General features: G+C 46.0%; 1 protein-coding gene across 1 annotated transcript in view; it reads left to right on the top strand.

Moving 5' to 3' along the window:
* The first annotated feature begins 233 nt into the window (after positions 1–233).
* NWD2 (NACHT and WD repeat domain containing 2) overlaps positions 234–18,979 on the top strand; it is a 142,541-nt gene continuing 123,795 nt past the window's right edge. Inside the window, exon 1 of the mRNA XM_005286331.4 lies at positions 234–610. Coding sequence (XP_005286388.2) covers positions 460–610 — 151 coding nt within the window. The 5' untranslated portion in view covers positions 234–459. The remainder of the gene's footprint in view (positions 611–18,979) is intronic.

The following is an 18,979-nucleotide window of genomic DNA, read 5'->3' as shown; positions in this document are numbered from 1 at the left end:
GCAGTAGCCGAGCTCTGCTGTGCTGCACCATCGCTGGTGATGGGGCCGGGATTGTGGAGTCATCGCTGAACCCCCAGCAGGGAGCCGGGAAGAGCTCAGCGCATAAAGTTTGTTTCCACCCGCCACCTGCTTCTGCATTCCCTCCTGCTGCCTCGGCCGTGGGCTGCCCTCCTGCTTGCACGTTCCCGGGGCCGGGGGAAGCTCAAGCCCAGCTGCCTCTGCCGCCGATGACCTCCCGCTGCCGCCCGGTGCTGCTCTGAGGACACAGGAGGCGGCGGCGGCAGAAGAGGATCCGGGGAGCCCGTATGGCCGCTCCCAGCGAGCAGGTGGCGAGCGCGGCTGCTCCTGCTGCCACTGCGGGCCGGGGGCTGCTGTGAGCCCGGGGTGGGAGGGGGGACTGCGGCTGCCTCGGAGCTTCTCCTGCGGAGCACTGCGGGGCCGAGCAGGCGGCGGCGGGAGATGTGGCCGGCGGGAGCGGCCGGCCGGCTGCCCTGTCCGCGGGACTCGGCGTTCCGGCGGGCGGCTTTCTCCGGGAACCTCTCGGCTCTGCCGTCTCACCTAGCGCCCAGCGGCAGGAGCGTCCGGATCTTCATCAGCGCCAACCCCGAAGGTACCTCGCCTACGCGCGTTGGCCCGGGCACCGGCCGCTTTCCACTCCGCGGGAGACCTGGGGTGCCCCTGGCTCTGCAGCCCCGGGGGCTGTCAGGCGCGGCTCCAGCGGTCTCTACCCAGGGCCCCCATGCACCTCCGCTCCCCCACTGATGCCGGGCATTGCTAGCCTGACCCCTTGGATCACACCTGAGAACAAGCCAGTGGGGTCTTGGCAAGCTCCCAGCTGTTCTGCACGGGGTGGTGTTGGCAGAAGTTGGTACTTGTCTGCCCACATCTGCTCCCCCCCCCCATGTCTCTGCTTGAGGGGCTTGCCTGGAAAGGGCACCAAAGCGGGCACAGCCAGCCAGCTCCCTGCTGGCAGCAGCAGCTCTTGCTCTTCCTTTCTCTGGGCTGTTCTTGTGATCGCGCCTCCTGGGCAGAGGCACAGCGGGGCGAGCCCTCTCCAGCTGGCCTGCGGCTGTGGGGGAGCAGTGCAGGGGTCCCGCCCAATAAAGAGAGGAGGCGGTTCCGCGGCTGCAGTCGTGTCAGCTACCCGGGGAGCCTCCGGGCACATGCGGTTCACTCCTGCCCTGGGGGAGCAGGGCTCTTCTCCTGTACTTACTGCTGCAGCCCCTAGTCCTGAGCTGAGCTGCTCAGGGCGCCTTCAGCCCAGTGTCACAGCCATAGTCACGAGTCGCCAGCTTCCCAGCCCTGAGGATGGCTGGCATCGGATGACTCTATTTCTCCCCTCTTCAGCCCACTAGCCCGGTCAGCTTGCTCTTGGGCGGGGGGCCTCGGGTCGGCCTCGGGTCTCAGCTTTTTCCCCGTGGGTGTGAAAACAAACTGAAAAGGAACAACTCGGGTACCTGGCTCTTGCTCCAGGATCGTGCTGGGATCTGTTATTTTTAAGGGTAAAAGCTGAACAAGAGGCAGCTGCGAGAACTAAATGTCTAAGAGCAGTCTTGCACCTAAGTTGCTGGATCGTGTATTTCACTGCCCTAGGTTACCTGAAGTTTAGCTCCGTTTTTAGGAAACGGGCCATTTCACATAAATATAGGCTGTGATATACTCAAATTTTGCTACAACCCCTTTCCTGAAGAGTAATACTGTGATTTTAGTTTCTATGTATCACCGGCTATGTATATTTATAATAAGGTGAATCAAATATACCAGGAGTAGGCAGCCTATGGCATGTGTGCCGAAGGTGGCACGCGAGCTGATTTTCAGTGGCACTCACACTGCCTGGGTCCTGGCCACCAGTCTGGTGGGCTCTGCATTTTAATTTAATTTTAAATGAAGCTTCTTAAACATTTTAAAAACCTTATTTACTTTACATGCAACAATAGTTTAGTTATATATTATAGACTTTTTGAAAGAGACTTTCTAAAAAAATTAAAATGTATTACTGGCATGCCAAACCTTAAATTAGAGTGAATAAATGAAGACTCGGCACACTGCTTCTGAAAGGTTGCCAACCCCTGAAATATACTATGAGCAAAACACAGTGAAGTGACCACTCAAGGCAACAACAAAAATAGGTAGTCTTCTAATGAAGGTGCAGAAGAAAGTGCATTTTACTTGAGGATACTGTATAGGGGTCTCTTAGTAAGATTGCATGATAAAGGCGGTCTCATGTACAGATTTCACAATATATTGCAATTAAGTGTACCTCATACACAGTGATTAGTCTGAAATAGAATTTAAGGGGAACTTTTTTTCTCTATAGGTATTTCGGAGAGCTGAGGACTAAAGTTAACACAATAATTTGATCTTAATCCTTGTCTATTTAAAAGGAAGAATTTCCATTGAAGTCTACAGCCTTGATTTAAAAACACTGCAGCATCAGGCACTTTATTAGAAGTCCTTGAAACAGTTAAGCAGCCTATTCTTAGAAATACAAAATATTCTGCCTTTAGAGCTGAAGAATTTAGCATACATTCAGGAGAAGGAGTTATTCCCATTAATAAATTCAGTTAATTTAGAATTAAAGTTGCTCAAGTCTATTTCTTTACAAAAATCCAAACAGTGAAAGTAAGGAAATCCTAGATTAAGGCAACATTCATACTGCTTACCAAGAAACAGTGCACTAATTTTACCATACTCATTCACATCAACCCCCTAATGTCTTCCCTAATACACTAATTTAATTCAACAATACTGTCACCTTCAATGCACATAACAGAAAGCTGAAAGTCACACTTAAAATGACAAATTAATTTGATTTAAAAAAATGACAAATATCAGAGCATAAATAGACATGTGGCTATGACTAATAGAGTACAGAAAACAGATTGAAAAAGTTACTACTGTGCCAAAGCTTTTTTGAATGCATGAGTCAATTTTCAACTCCCAAATTTGGGAGATTTTGTTGCTAGAAGGATTTTTAAAGGTAGAGTCAGCAAAATAAAATTCAACTAATGGTCATTAAAAATGTTTATAATTCTTAAACCATTTAAAAGATTAATGTAAATCTACAAGATATTAATTCTGTACAGAAGGAGTAAGTGCTGCAGATTTGGGGAAGATACATAATTGTATTCATGCATAAGTACCAATTTAAACCTTGCTAGAAGCGTAAATGTATTCTTAACTATGGAGTCACTCTGATTGTGATGCCTTCATAATATTTGTCATCAAAGCTGTTTGTCATCACATCCATGTGTCATATTAGCTAGATATTTCTGTTAAAATGCTCAGCAATCAATTAGTTTAAAAAGTTAATATTTAGGCCCATATCTCACAGTTAGCAGGATTGGTTCCTTAAATTGTTACTTTGAGATATCAGTTACTAATCATATTGAGATGAATGGAGCAGTTTTGCCTCTGAGTGATTTCTTTCAGGCTGTTTGCAGACTCAGGAAGACAACATTGCATTGATTTACCTTTGGTTCACATTTCCAAATTTTTCTTCACAACAGTAAGGCGTAGATACATTCTATTTTTTAAATGAAAGCCTGAGACAAGGTTTTCCACAGTGACTAGTGATTTTGAGTGCCCAACTTGAGATACCTAAAAGGAGTCTGATTTGGAGAAAGGTAAGGCGTGTGGCATAAAAATCCTTTAAAGCTGAGGCACCCAAAATCACTAGTCCCTTTGGAAAATCTTGGCCCTAGAGTCTAGAGAATCCTCTTGAGGACAAATATCCATCCATGAAAATATTTTTTGATGTTTCTTGTGACAGAAATAACTATTACTAACAGTGCGTATAAATAAAAAAAATTATAAACTAGAAAAAGTCGCCTGTGCCTTGGATTTAACTATAATCTAGAAGTTAGTTATTTTCATATCTTAATAAAATCAGGAAATTATTTTCTAAAGAGCTCCCCCCACAGTGAATACAAACATAATTCTGAAAAAGAACCCATTTGAAAATGTTTCAGATTCACTAACAGATTTAGGACCTGATCCTGTGTGTGTTTGTAGGTTCAAAGCCTTACTTGTTAATTCTCACAACATCCATTTGTGAACTCTGGGCTTGATCTTTCTAGTTTCTCAACCAGGAGTGGATTTACCGTGAAACAAACCGTGTGGTGGCATGGGACCCCCAACGACAGGGGGCCCCCCAAAATGCAGCGCACACCTCATCTGACAACCTGCCCCCAAGTCCTGGCAGGCAGTGCAGGAGGGCTCAGGCAGGCAGGCTACCTGTGTGCTGTGGCCGGTGGCCCCACGCCACTCCCAGAAGCGGCCAGCTGCTGGTATGTCTCTGCACGCCCCTAGCATGGGGTAGATGGCTCCGCATGCTACCCCCGCCCTGGGCAGCTCACGGAGACCCGCTGCCCCCCGCCCCCCAAGGGGCACGCAGAGACATGCCAGCATCAGGGCTAAGGTGGCTCCCTGCACGCTCAGCCTCCCTTCCTCCACACTGGGCCTCTCCCGGACGTGGCCGGCATGTCCCTGTGGCCCCTGGGGGGGGGTGTCTCCACGCGCTGCTCCCGCCCCAAGCGAACTCTGCAGCTCCCATTGACTGGGAACTGTGGCCAATGGGAGCTGCAGGGGTGGCGCTTGTGGGTGGGGATGGCACCAGTGGGCAGGGGCACACGGAGACCCCCTGGCTCCCCTGCCTAGGAGCCGCTGCCAGAGGGGGGTGTGTGCCAGTTGCTTTGGGAGCTGTGCTGCCTGAGGTAAGCGCCAGCCCCTTAACTCTCTCCCACGCCCCAGCCCAGAGCCCCCACCCAAACTTCCTCCCAGACCTTGACCCCTCCCCCCTCCTGCACCCCAACCCCCTGCCCTAGCCCAGAGCCTGCACCTCTCACCCCCTCCCACATCCCAACCCTCTGCCCAAGCCCAGAGCCCATCCAAACTCCCTCCCAGAGCCCAACCCCTGCACCCCTTCCTGCACCCCAGCCTGCACCCCAGCCCCCTTCCCCAATCAAGGTACCAGTCTTTATTTTCATTTACTTCCCAGTACTTATAATAGAGGAGGAGGAGGAAGAAAAAAAGAATGAAAAACTGGTGTGGGGGGGAAGATAAGCGAGAATGTTTTTTTTCTTGGCTGGGTCCCCAGGGGGGCCCCCCTGAAAAATAAGCTGTGCACAGGGCTCCATTAACTGTACATCTGCCACTGTTCTGAACATTCCTGAAACGTGCTGAGTGGCCTCAACTCCCATTGACTTCAGTAGGAGTTGAAAGTGTACGGCAGTGGTGGGCAACCTGTGGCCCAGGGGCCACACTCGGCCTGTCAGGGTAATCCTCTGGTGGGCTGCGAGACAGTGTTTACATTGACTGGCTGCAGCTCCCAGTAGCCGCAGTTTGCTGTTCCCGGCCAATGAGCGTTGCGGGAAGTGGCGCGGACCACAGGGACGTGCTGGCCGCCGCTTCCTGAAGCTCCCATTGGCCGGGAACAGCGAACCACGGCCACTGGGAGTTGCGGGTGGCCGTGCCTGCGAATGGTCAATGTAAACACTGTCTCGTGGCCTGTGGGCTGCAGGTTGCCCACCACTAGTGTACAGCATCTCACAGGACCTTGCAGGCCAAGCCGTCAAATAGTAAGTGCTGTGAATTTAGGGACACTGGCCCAGGTCCTCGGAGTTTTGGGGGAATCTAACACCAATTAGACCTTTGAGGATCTGGGCCACTCTTTATTCTGGTCCCAATCCAGCAAAGCCCATAAGCAATATACTTAATTTAAAGCACATAAGTAGTTCCCTTAAATTACCAGTGTCTATTAAAGTTGGACACATACTTAATTACTTTGCTGAATCAGGGGTTTATTCCCTATTTCAGTGCAAATTTCAATATAACCTTAACCCTGGAACTCTTATGGCATCTCCACAATACAGTTAACATAATATGCTGTATGGTTTCTATTTTACAGCTAGAAAAGATGTTACCTTTCAAATTTCTTGAACACTGTTACACTGAATAATTGAACAGTAAACAACAATCATGGGTATGGCTAATTAGAAACAATAATAATCTATAGAAACTTTTTTTTCTAGCTTAGATAAGTGAAAATATTTTTCTCTAGTAGTTGATACTAATAGTGACCCTTGTTTCTGTAGTTGAAAATGATTGGTCTTCTAAAGCAAATTAAAGCTGCTTTATTATTTGAAAAAGAAAGCCTTTTCCTACATCAATCAAGAATTTTAAATAATTTTAAAATGCTGAGTCAAAGAATATTACATCCCTTCTTATTATCTAATTAGAAATATATTTATATAAAGGGGAAAGTTAGAAAATTGTGTTTTATATTAACCTCAATTTTATCAAGAATTTTGGGTTGTTTTAAAGTAATAAGGAAGTAAATTCAGTTCTCTCAATATTTGTAATAAATTATTTTACAATTTTATGTAGAAGAAATCTGTACAAAATGACAGCTTTTTTAATATAGAGTCAGCTTCTGTAAACTTTTACTTACATCAACAGTATTAACTCCAGTGTCTCTTCCTTCTGTTAACACACAGCTCACATTAACTATAACAATAGTTAGGTCTGAGCTCTAGGAAGACTATAATTATTGAATGAGAGTAGATGCTGAGATTCAAAAAGTTAAATATTTATAACTGTTAAAACATAAATTGTCAATATCACATGTCAAAATATACAAAGTAATGTCCTTAGATCAAACTCTAATAAGTTCTCAGGCAGTAGTTTGCTTACTTTGTCTATCTGTAAATTTTAATTATTATTGATGGAATATTTTTTCATCAGTTTGTGTGTATATAGTGAAATCAATGTTTACCTACATTTACTGATTAAAAATCTAATCCTTCCAAGCCTTGTTTTATAAATTACAAGGATCATAAAATAGATCAGCTTTAACTCTTTTGAACTCTTAAACTAGGCCTTGATCTAGCAAAGCACGTAAGTCAATGGGGACTTGTTTAAAGTTAAGCACCTGCTTGTGTGCTTTGCTGAAGCAGAGCCCTACTGACCTTAGTTGCTTTCACTAGAAAATGAAATTTGTACTGTACTAGGGAAGTAATTTGTGTTATTTTGTAATGACAAACATTTATTTTCACCTCTTACAAGGATACTGAAATCCCACTTATTTGAAAAAAATCAGTGTAACCTTAACTATGGAGCCATAATGTATGCATATAAGAATGTTAGGTAAGACATCATTTAATATAAAGATTTCGGAGGCTTTGCTAACATCAAACTAAACACCTGGAACTTTATCAGTCTCTCGCAAGATGACCAAAATGGGATTTCATTACATTGTATCACATTGTTATATCTTATTTTTATAATATAATGCTAGAATTATTTTATTTAAAATGTTTTCCATTTACACTGAATATTCCAAAAACATTTGCAACTTTGCTCATGATATTATAGTATTTATTCAGGTGATTAGTTCCATTGAGTAGAATAGGGATACTCTTGTGATAGAAAGTTGCAGAAATGGGTCTTACCTGCATTACTATGTTTGGACTTCTTTGTCTGCTCTTTTTGAGAAATTTTCTCTCCTGTGTGTGAAAGACCGAGAAAATGAAATGGAATATGCATTTCTGTGGACATGCCATAGAACATATACTGCCATCAATGAGCATAAGGCTGGCAACGCACAACTGATGAAGAATTATGATTGCTCTAATTATGGTGTTCTTGCCATATGTGGGGAAATAAAGATACGATGTTTCCCTTCCGTAGCATATTCCCACTATACTACTTTATTTTTACTTGAAATGTTGATTTCCTTTTGAAAAACAAACAAACATTAAATCAGTGAATAATCAAACACACAGAAGTCAAGAAAATACTTGTTAAAGCAGTTAGCTCTGGTCCATTATGCTTCTTCCCCAAAATACTGCATGGTCTCATCTTATATGAATTGCATCATAGGAATATCTTATTTATAAATATAATTTTATGTAATCTGGAAGGAATTTATTTCTTGTGTAAAGGAAAACAGATGTTCAAGTGCACGAGATAACAAGGGAGGTGTTGAGATGTGGAGACAACGCCAGACTTTTTTACGTTAAGTGTCAGTTCCTGTTACCTGAAGTTGTATCTGTTACGTTTTTTTGTGGCATTTATTATTGAGGTGCAGGGCCGGAGTAACCACTAGGTGAACTAGGCGGCCGCCTAAGATGCCAAGATTTGGGGGTGCCAAAAAGCGGTGCCGCCCAATTTTTTTTTTTTTTTTTACACTATTGCTCCCAGCAGGAGGACGGGCCACTCGCAGTTGCGTTAGCACCTCCCTCTGTGGGCGTCCTCTGTAACCGCGGGCCCCACCACCTCCCTCCGCCGCGCCTCACATCACTGCATGCCTGTGCCCCCCCTGCCAGCCCCTGAGCTCGCGGGCTGCCATATCACTCCCTAGCCCACTCCCTCTGGCTCTGGCAGTCCTGGATCCCCTGCCGCAGCAGCGGCTGCTGCCCAAGGGCTGCCGGCCGCAGATCAGAGTGGGTAAAATCAGCACGCCTGCAGCTGGGTCTATTGACAGCAATGCAGCAGCGGGAGGGAGGGGTAGGGGTGGGGGAAAGGAAGAGGAGACCGTGGCCACCGGTCCACCTGCGGGGGTGGATCATGGCCCTGCCAGAGGATACAGGGTTAAAAAGCTGCAAAAATGTAACCATCCTCAGCACATGCCACCTTCCAAGACTTCATCCCCATCCATCCCTGCAGCCCTGTGGAGCATGTAAATAGAGCACCATTTTGGGGGAAACTGAGGCAGAGAACAGGGACGTGACTTGCCAAAGGTCACCTGGGAAGTCATTGTCGGAATCCTTCTTTGAACACAGGAGATCGAGGCTCCTAGTTCTGCGCTGGCTCAGACCATTAGACCAGAGGCCTTCAAGCCCTGAGCTCGGCACCTGCCCACACAAGGTATTCATCTGGGATTCAGGGGCAGCACAGTGCAAGTTTTCAGTGAAGAAACACGGCTGTCTCGAACCCTTATGGCTACAAGAAAAATCTTCCGAAGTGACAGGTGTCTAGCCGACACAGTTCTGTCTGCCTGAGTCTGCAGCCAGTGTGGGACAACAGCTCTAGGAAATGCGGCAGTAAGTGTTGAGTCTAATTACGACACTGTCAGAGCCAGATTTTCATGTAACATGGGTGACCAGTTGCGTGGTGCACAACCACTGCAAGTGTGCGAGCAAATCAGGTTAAGTGCAGCTGAACCCTGGGCAGGCTGCAGCACCCAAGAGATTTTTGTTCTCCCACTGAATGACAGCAGATGCACCAGTAACTTTACTAGGTAGAAGTTCAGTGACCACATTAGGGCCATATCCTCCCCACTCCCAGCATTGAACCAAATGCTCCTCCTCATTCTCCTGATTGCTTGTATTGTTATTGATGGGAGATCTGCTGTGGATTGAGGGATGTATATCGACCTCCCTTTGCAGGCTCAGTCCTGGCCCAGCATGTGAAATAAATTTCCCTGATTTTCAGAAGTACTGAGAACTCTGGAGTTCCCACAGACATTGGGGGTACCGCAGTTGCTCAGCATCTCTGAAAATCAGGCCCAGAGTGACAGTGACGCCTCTGCCTTGGGCCAGAGCTCTCTGAGTAAGGGGCTTCAGCAGTGATTGGCATGGGGCAGAATAAAGCAACCAGGACAGTCATGACAGAGGCTGGAACTCTGCCCTCGCCTCACACCTGTGGGGAAGACAGGCCTTCAGACACCCCCTCCTGCCTGCATTGCACTTTCCAGCCCAGGAGCAAGGAACCATTTCACACCTTAGCGCTGGGGGGAGCGGAAGCCCGGAATGGAGAAGTAACTTGCCTGAAGTCATCCAGTGAGTTGGTGCCAGGGTGGAGAATAGAAGCCAGATCCCGACTCCCAGGTCTGTGCTCTGATCCCCAAAATAGCCCTTTCCAGATCCATGGGCGGGGAGGGGCAGGAGGGACTCTAGCCATGTGCAGGAGACTCAAGGCCATTTATTTTCATTAAATATGTAGACTAAATAATGAAATTAATAAATTTTCAAGCCAAATGTGTATTAATTCTAATTAACAATGCCACATTATGCAGTATTCATTTTTGAAAGTTTATAATAAGCGATGCTCCGTAGGGGGAGGGGGAAGCGCAAGGTGGAAGTTTCGCCTAGGGCGCAAAATATCCTTGCACCGGCCCTGTTGAGCTACAAAACAATAGCTACAATAGCTAATAGCTACAAAACAAACTACATTTGAAGAAGAACAGTTGAGTAGTTTTAAAGTTATGAACTTTTAAAGTTCAGTGACCCAGAGTCTGAGATGGTGGCAAACTTCAAATAATCTTTTTTAAAATAATCTCTAATTTGAAACAAGTGCCCATTTCAGGAGGCTCAGAGGTTAAGATCCAGCATTCCTGCCATACAAGGCAGGACTCAGTCTAAAAAAAATGAATGAAAAAGTTTCAGCTTGCTGTTTTTTGTGTCTGTGGGGCCCTCTCCTCTGCGGCTTCAGAACTGGTGCTCTGCGGCTCAGTGCTCTGCGGCTTCAGAACTGGTGAGTTTCTGCTGCATCAGTTGGTGACGGGAAGGTTTTGGGTGTGTGTACACCTCCTGCAGAATGCAGAATCTTGCTCTGTGTAAACTGTAAGTTTCCTGAATAGCATGATGGGAAGGACTGTTCCAGAAGTGGCATGAAAGGATCCATGGCAGTGCAGATCCATTGGTGCTTGTTTCCATTGTGGAAAGTGCTCATTGAACCATGGAAGAGGGTGCGCTGGACCAAAGTAGTTTCCATAGGGGCAGCTGTGGAGATTGTCTGTTGGGAGAATTGCTCCTCATGACCTACTATGCATCTGCTGAGTGCTCAGGCCACCGAACTTGGTGACTGGGCTAAGGATTTGGGTCTATTTTGAAAAATTTATAAATGGAACAATGAGAAGTTTTTTGTTTGTTTAATTGATGCCAGAAATGGCTGAACAGATTTTGTTAATGTGTTTTAAGTGCAGAAGATCAACTGGAAAAGCAAAAAGGTGTTTTGGGACTTTTATAGAATTACAAAATATTCAGTTCCTCAGCTTTGTTAATTCTCCTACATCTTTAGGAATGAACAAAATTACCTAAAAACAAGCCATTTCCCTGCTCTGCACAATTCAAAAATAAAAGGAATGTGTTTGAGAAAGTTAAGAAATTTGAAAGTGGGGAGTGGGGGGACTATCATAGAATCATAGAACTGAAAGGGACCTCGAGAGGTCATCTAGTCCAGTTCCCTGCACTCATGGCAGGAGTATTATCTAGACCATCCCTGAGAGGTTTCTCTAATCTTCTCTTAAAAATCTCCAATGATGGAGATTCCACAACCTCCCTGGGAAATTTACAGAGTGCTTAACTACTCTGACAGGAAGTTTTTCCTAATATCTAACCTAAACCTCCTGTGCTGCAATTTAAGCCTATTGCTTCTTGTCCTATCCTCAGCGGTTAAGAACAGTTTTCTCCTCCTCCTTGTAACAGCCTTTTATGTACCCTCTACCTCGATACAACGTTGTCCTCGGGAGCCAAAAAATCTTACCGTGTTATAGGTAAAACCGGGTTATATTGAACTTGCTTTGATCCACCGGAGTGCACAGCCCCCCCCCCCCCCCCCCCGAGCACTGCTTTACCGCATTATATCCGAATTCGTGTTATGTCGGGTGGCATTATATTGAGGTAGAGGTGTACTTGAAAACTGTTATCATGTCTCCTCTCCATCTTCTCTTTTCCAGACAAAACAAACCCAATTTTTTTTCACTCTTCCCTCATAGGTCACGTTTTCTAGACCTTTAATCATTTTTGTTGCTCTTCTCTGGATTTTCTCCAGTTTGTTCACATCTGAAATGTGATGCCCGGAACTGGACCCAATACTCCAGTTGAGGCCTAATCAGCGCAGAGTAGAGCAGATAATTACTTCTCGTGTCTTGCTTACAACAGTTCTGCTAATACATCCCAGAATGAAGTTTGCTTTTTTTGCAACAGTGTTACACTGCTGACTCATATTTAGCTTGTGGACCACTATGACCCCGAGATTCCTTTCTGCAGTATCCCTTCCGAGGCAGTCATTTCCCATTTTATATGTGTGCAACTGATTGTTCCTTCCTAAGTGGAGTACTTTGCATTTGTCCTTATTGAATTTCATCCTATTTACTTCAGACCATTTCTCCAGTTTGTCCAGATCATTTTGAATTATAATTCCATCCTCCAAAGAACTTGCAACCCCTCCCAGCTTGGTATCATCTGAAAACTTTATACGCGTACTCTCTATACCATTATCTAAATCATTGATGACGATATTGAACAGAACTGGACCTAGAACTGATCCCTGGGGGACCCCACTCGTTATGCCCTTCCAGCATGACTGTGAACCATTGATGATTAGTCTTTGGGAACAGTTTTCCAACCAGTTATACACCCACATTACTGTAGCTCCATCTAGGTTATGTTTCCCTAGTTGGTTTATGAGAAAGTCATGTGAGACAGTATCAAAAGCTTTACTCAAGTCAAGATACACACACAGCTACCACTTTCCCCCTATCCACAAGGCTTATTACCCTGTCAAAGAAAGCTATCAGGTTGGTTTGACATGATTTGTTCTTGACAAATCAATGCTGACTGTTACTTATCACCTTATTATCTTCTAGATGTTTGCAAATTGATTGCTTAATTATTTGCTCCATTATCTTTCCGGGTACAGAAGTGAAGCTGACAGGTCTGTAATTCCCCAGGATGTCCTTATTTCCCTTTTTATAGATTGGCAAAATATTTGCCCTTTTCCAGTCTTCTGGAATCTCTCCCATCTTCCGTGACCTTTCAAAGATAATCGCTAATGGCTCAGATATCTCCTCAGTCAGCTCCTTGAGTATTCTAGGATGCATTTCATCAGGCTAGACTTGACTTGAAGACATCTAACTTGTCTAAGTAATTTTTAACATGATCTTTCCCTATTTTAGTCTCTGATTCTACCTTATTTTCACTGGCATTCACTATGTTAGATGTCCAATCACCACCAACCTTCGTGGTGAAAACCAAAACAAAGAAGTCATTAAGCAGCTCTGCCATTTCCACATTTTCTGTTATTGTTTCCCCTCTCCCCTTGAGTAAAGGGCCTACCCTGTCTTTAGTCTTCCTCTTGCTTCTAATGTATTTGTAGAATGTTTTCTTGTTATCCTGTATGTCTCCAGCTAGTCTGATCTCATTTTGTGCCTTGAAATCTAATTGTGTCCCTACATACTTGTGTTGTTTGTTCTCCCCAAACACCTTCCCCTCAAATATCAATCAAGCAAACCAACTACAAAACACCAAACAAAAAAACCAAGCAGAGATTTTACTCTGAAGACAGAGAGCCAGAGAATGCATGAAGTCCACTAGGACTGCACTATTGCTATTGATTATGGAAGATGTTCAGAGGCTGAGTGATGAGCAGCATTATAAAACTCTAGATACTTAGATAATTTTGACAGCCTTCTCATCTGAGAGAAGGGAAATCTATTTCTAAGACTTTAAATAGTTAATAATGTTGTTATCCAGGTCACAAAATTGTGCTTGAAAAATTTAAGGTTTCCAGATTCACAGCAGTCTATTAGCACCCTATAGACAACATTGTACAAGGCAGCTTTCAAAACTAACATTACTTCTTGTGAAAACTAGATATTTATGTTCAAAGAATATTAGAGTTGCACATCCAAACACCGTTATAACTGGAGATGGGCCTGAGCCACTAAGCGGGGACCCAGACACAGACTTCTGCAAAATTCAAGGATATATAGAGTCTGGGTTTTGTTTCAGCCTAGTCAGGGTTCCTGCAGAGGAGTTCGCTTTGTATCCAGAAGTACACATTACCCAAAGTTCAGATTGTTTGGATCTTTAGTTTTGGTGCAGGTCCATCTTGTTACCGTCAAAGAGGGAAAAAAATCACAACATGGCAGAGTGCATCATTTTCTTTCTTACCACAATAACTGTTTAAATGTTGCTTTATATCTTCACAAGTATTCACATACCAATCTTGGCTCCTGATAGTCTGGTCTTTATACATATAAGCATATCTCTCATTGTTTGTTTTAGAAGTTCAATGCCACTGAGAGTCTGTCCTTTTCTTCTTCCACTTCTCAGTTTGTAGGAAGGGATTTGAGCTCCATATATTTGATTATAGTTTCCAAGTATGGTTAGGGAAGATGGAATTTCCAAGTGCAGATTCTACATTATATTAAACTATGGACTGAAAGATGCACAGTTACAGTATTGATTCCAATCCCTATTATCTCACTTTCTGTTTCAAAGTAAACAACAACAAAGTCTTTGCTCTCCAGCTAGATGGGTGACTAGCACTACAACACATTTAGCAATCAAGAACAGAAACATCACCACTCTGCATCGATCTGAGCTGGGAGAACTCATACCCCCCAAGTTTGTTTTACATAAGAAGATGAAATGGTGGCCCGAAAGTCAGTCTGCTGTGGCTCCTGCACCCCAATAATCCCTTCAGCCTCAGCATGGTGTGAGGGCCTAGCTTGTGATGGGAAGATGTAATGCACAGGGAGATAGAGCTGCTCAGGGAGGAGAGTTTAACAGCTATGGAGTTGCTTCTTTCTCCCTCTGGTCTAGTGTAATGGGTTGACCTTTCTGTTTAACGATTGTCCCACTGTGAAGCCAACTAATTAGGGCTTGAGGCTTCTTATCTGGCAGGGCTTCAGTCTTTAAACACTGAAACAGTCTCAGTCCCATGTAACAACAGTAAGAGAGGGATTAAATAAACCATGTGTACTGCTTGTGAGACTTTTACCGTGCCATGGTGCTCACCTCATCTTTTATTTATTGTAATGGAGAATTCACACCCTTTTGTGCAGTTACTGCAGCAAAGCAGCCTTAGTAATATATATAAAAGACAAAATATCTACATTAAAATGTAGTAAAGGTTGCTACAAATAGCATCCTATATTTAATTCTAGCCCAGGATCAACATGGAATATTTGTAGCACCTGTAAGTTTAGTTTAGTCTAGTTGTTTTGTAGTTTCATCTGAGATGGAAAAAATATTCTAACTTAGACTACGTTTATGGTCTTATTGTAGATATCAGCATGGATAAATATGTTGCAGATAATGAGGAAATAATTTTAAAATTAAATATGAAAATTTTCATTGTATTTCTGTGGCATGAGTCAGTTCTGCACACAAATTTCATTGTACTTAATGATACATATTGTTTCCTGTAGGATTCTTTCCTCCTGTTCCTCTACATTACCATTGTCAGGATCCAGTTCAGTCCCAAAAAGCACCCAGTTTCCATATCTCATAAATTCTTGGAAAACTGATTTTTGACATTTGTGCAGTGTCAGAATAGGATGGTGTTTTGCTAAACTGGAATTACCAAGAAGCTTGTTCATTCTATGCCACTTTGAGATACTTGCATTACTGTACTTGTTTAAGCAACAATGCAAACCTGTAATTGGCTTCATGACAAACTGTACAAATTCACACAAAAAGCAAGCCTGGTAAGAAGTCTGGTAGTCAGTTTCTTTTTTTTAACTACTCCATCTCACACGACTGATTTTTAAGAACTCTCATGGACTTCGGTAAGAGTTCTACTTCATAACTGATAGCATGCTATGAGCCTTTACAATTCATTATACCTCATGCATGAGAAATATTGGCATGTAGAAAAGATACCCTGAAGGTAGCAATTAATATCTAAGTATTGCATGGGGAATTTTTAAAATCTTTGACATTGAAAGAAATCTTCAGAACAAGAGATGGCTATACTATAATTATATACTGCACTACATATATATATGAGGACATTACTTGAATGACTAGTTTCAAGTTAAGAAATGTATCAGATTTCCTTGATTTTTCTTATGCTGAAAAATATACAGTAATAACTCTTGAGACATGGCATGTGTTCAGGTATAACAAAAGCATTTACAATATATAAGTCCCAATAAGATTTAAATAGTCTGAAGGTGGTAGAAATAATTGCATTTGTTGCTGTTATATTAGTTGATTCCAAATAGTCATATGCAGGGAGTATAGCGAGGTCTGACAATTTTTCCTTAATATAGGCACTGTTGTTCAAGACAGCTACTTCAACCCTTGTCTAGGATTTTAATTAAGGAAGGATCATAAAGGACAGAGTTAGAGGACCATATTTAATCATACATAATATGTTATACCAATGTAAATCTAGAATAACTCCACTGGGCAGGATACTGCTCTCACTTGACAGGTTTATAACAGTGTAACTCCATTAATATCAGAAGCTTTACTGTAGTCTGAGGGAGAGCAGAATATGGACCATCATCTAGAGCAGGCCTGCACAACATGCGGCCCGCGTGGGCTCACTGTGCGGCCCGCAGGGGTTGAGTAGATAGGCTCACTGTGCGGCCCGTGGGGAGGGGGGTGTGAGTAGGCAAGCAGTGGGTGAGGGAGGGGGGGCTGAGTAGGCGAGCGGGTGGGCAGTGGCAGGGAACAAGTAGGCGAGCTGGGCGGGTGAAGGGCTGAGTAGGCGAGCGGGCGGGCAGTGGCGGGGGGGCAGGTGAGCCGGAGGGGTGGGGGGGCTGAGGAGGCGAGCGAGCAGGCAGTGGCAGAGGGTGAATAAACGAGCTGTGGGAGGGGGGCTGAGGAGGCCAGTGGTGAGTCGGTGGCTGACCTGTTCTACTGATCTGGTCTGGCTCCCATCCCCTCTCCCAGGGCCGGCTTCAGGCACCAGCAAAACAAGCAGGTGCTTGGGGCGGCACATTTCTAGGTGCGGCATTCTGGCGCCGGCCATCATAGGTGCTGACTCCGGGGCATGGGGAAAAAGTGCCCTCGCCGCCCCAGCTCGTCTCTGCTCTGCTTCCGCCTGCTCCCCTGAGCGCACCGCCGCCACTCCGCTTCTCCCCCCTCCCTCCCAGGCTTGCCGCGTGCGAAACAGCTGTTTCGCGCAGCAAGGCTGGGAGGGAGGAGAAGCCAACCGGCGGGGCGCTCAGGGGAGGTGGCGGAGGTGAGCTGGAGTGGGGAGTGGTTCCTCTACCCCCCCTGTTACTTCCTGCTCCCCTGCACCCTAGCTCACCTCTGCTCCACCTGCTCCCCTGAACACGCCGCCACTCCACTTGTCCCCCCTCCCTCCCAGGCTTGCCACGTGCGAAACCGCTATTTGGCGCAGCAAGGCTGGGAGGAGGAGAAGCCGAGCGGCGGGCGCTCGGGGGAGGCGGAGGTGGTGGAGCGGAGGTGAACTGGACTGGGGAGCGGTTCCTCTACCCCCCCGTTACTTCCTGCTCCCCTGTACCCTAGCTCACCTCTGCTCCACCTGCTCCCCTGAACACGCCGCTGCTCCACTTCTCCGCCCTCCCTCGCCTGAGAGGGAGGGGGGAGAAGCGGAGTGGTGGCGCGCCTGGGGGAGCAGGCGGAGCGGAGGTGAGCTAAGGCGGGAGGTCGCAGGGGGCCCGCAGGAAGCAATGTGGCGGGGGGGAGGAGAAATGCGGCACGCCGGGGGAGGAGGCGGTGCTGGGGATTTGGGGAAGGGGTTTGGAAGGGTGGAGTTGGGGTGGGGCTGGGGGCAGAGGGGCACAATAAAGAAAGGGGAGGTGGCCAAAAATTTTTTTGCTTGGAGCGGCAAAAATCCTAGAGCCGGCCCTGCCCTCTCCAAGGGTTGCAGCTGTCTGGAGGTGCCTGCCTTCCACACCTTCCTCATTCACACCTCATTCATTCAACAGGGCAATTAATGACAAAGTGGGGGGAAGATCTTATTCTACTTCTAGCAAAAAGACATTTTTCTTTTACCTTAATTATACTACCTTAGGGGCCCGCTATAACATATTACCGAGGTTCAATACTGCTGTTTTGGTGGGGCGGGCGGTGCTGGGGGGGTTGGTGGCGCTCAGGGGGTTACGGCCCTCAGCTGTTTTCTTTGGAGTAATATGGCCCTCATCACTTTACGAGTTGTGCAGGCCTGATCTAGAGAATACAGTAATCTTTAGGGACCAGATTGTGCCACAGTGTTCCCTCTAATTTTTTACGTCCATATGTGGAATGAATTTTATAATTAATGGAGATATCCCATCTCCTAGAACTGGAAGGGACCTTGAAAGGTCATTGAGTCCAGCCCGCTGCCTTCACTAGCAGGACCAAGTACTGATTTTGCCCCAGATCCCCAAGTGGCCCCCTCAAGGATTGAACTCACAACCCTGGGTTTTAGCAGGCCAATGCTCAAACCACTGAGCTATCCCTCCACATTTGTTATATTGGTGCACATGACAAAATTCATGTGGTGGGGGTGGGCTGAGGGGTTCAGAGTGTGGGAGGGGGCTCAGGGCTGGGGCAGAGGGTTGGGGTGTGTGGGGGATGAGGGCTCTGGCTGGGGGTGCGGGCGAGGATGCGGGCTCTGGGGTGGGGCTGGGGATGAGGAGGGACTATTCATCTTAGAAAGTTATACACACATATAAGAAGGGCCCTACCAAATTCATGGTCCATTTTGGTAAATTTCACGGTCATAGGATTTTTTAAATATTAAATTTCATGGTTTCAGATATTTAAATCTGAAATTTCACAGACTTGTAACTGTGGGGGTCCAAACCCAAAAGGGTCACAAGCTATTGTAGAGGGGTTGCAGTATTGCCACCCTTCCGCGCTGCTGGTGGTGGTGATGCTGCCTTCAGAGCTGGGCTCCCAGCCAGAAGCCGCAGAGCTCCCTGCAGCTAGGAGAGGTTCACTGAGGTGGATCTGACCTGGCCCCGGGAGCAGCCCAGGCTGGAGAAGAGGAAGTCCTATCCCTCCCCTGCCTGGTCAGGACTAGCAGCTGTAGTCTGTTGCACAGTAGGAACCCCCAACCGGGCCGCATCCAGCCCTGCCCCTTCCCAGTTCACGGCACCCCCATGACAACAGCACCTTGGGCAGTTGCCCATGGCGCCCACCCAAAAGGCCAGCCCTGCCCGCCCTCCAAAGTGATCCCCACCCCAATATCACGCCACACTCACCTCTGCCTTGCTGCTGGAAATGGTGCTACCTTCAAAGCTGGGCAGCCACCAGGCATCCAACTCTGAGGGCAGTGCAAAAGT

Source organism: Chrysemys picta, chromosome 5 (assembly GCF_011386835.1).
Source record: "Chrysemys picta bellii isolate R12L10 chromosome 5, ASM1138683v2, whole genome shotgun sequence".
NCBI lineage: Eukaryota > Metazoa > Chordata > Testudines > Emydidae > Chrysemys > Chrysemys picta.
The sequence above is the reverse complement of the archived record's forward strand: the minus strand, read 5'-3'. Positions and strand labels throughout refer to the sequence as shown.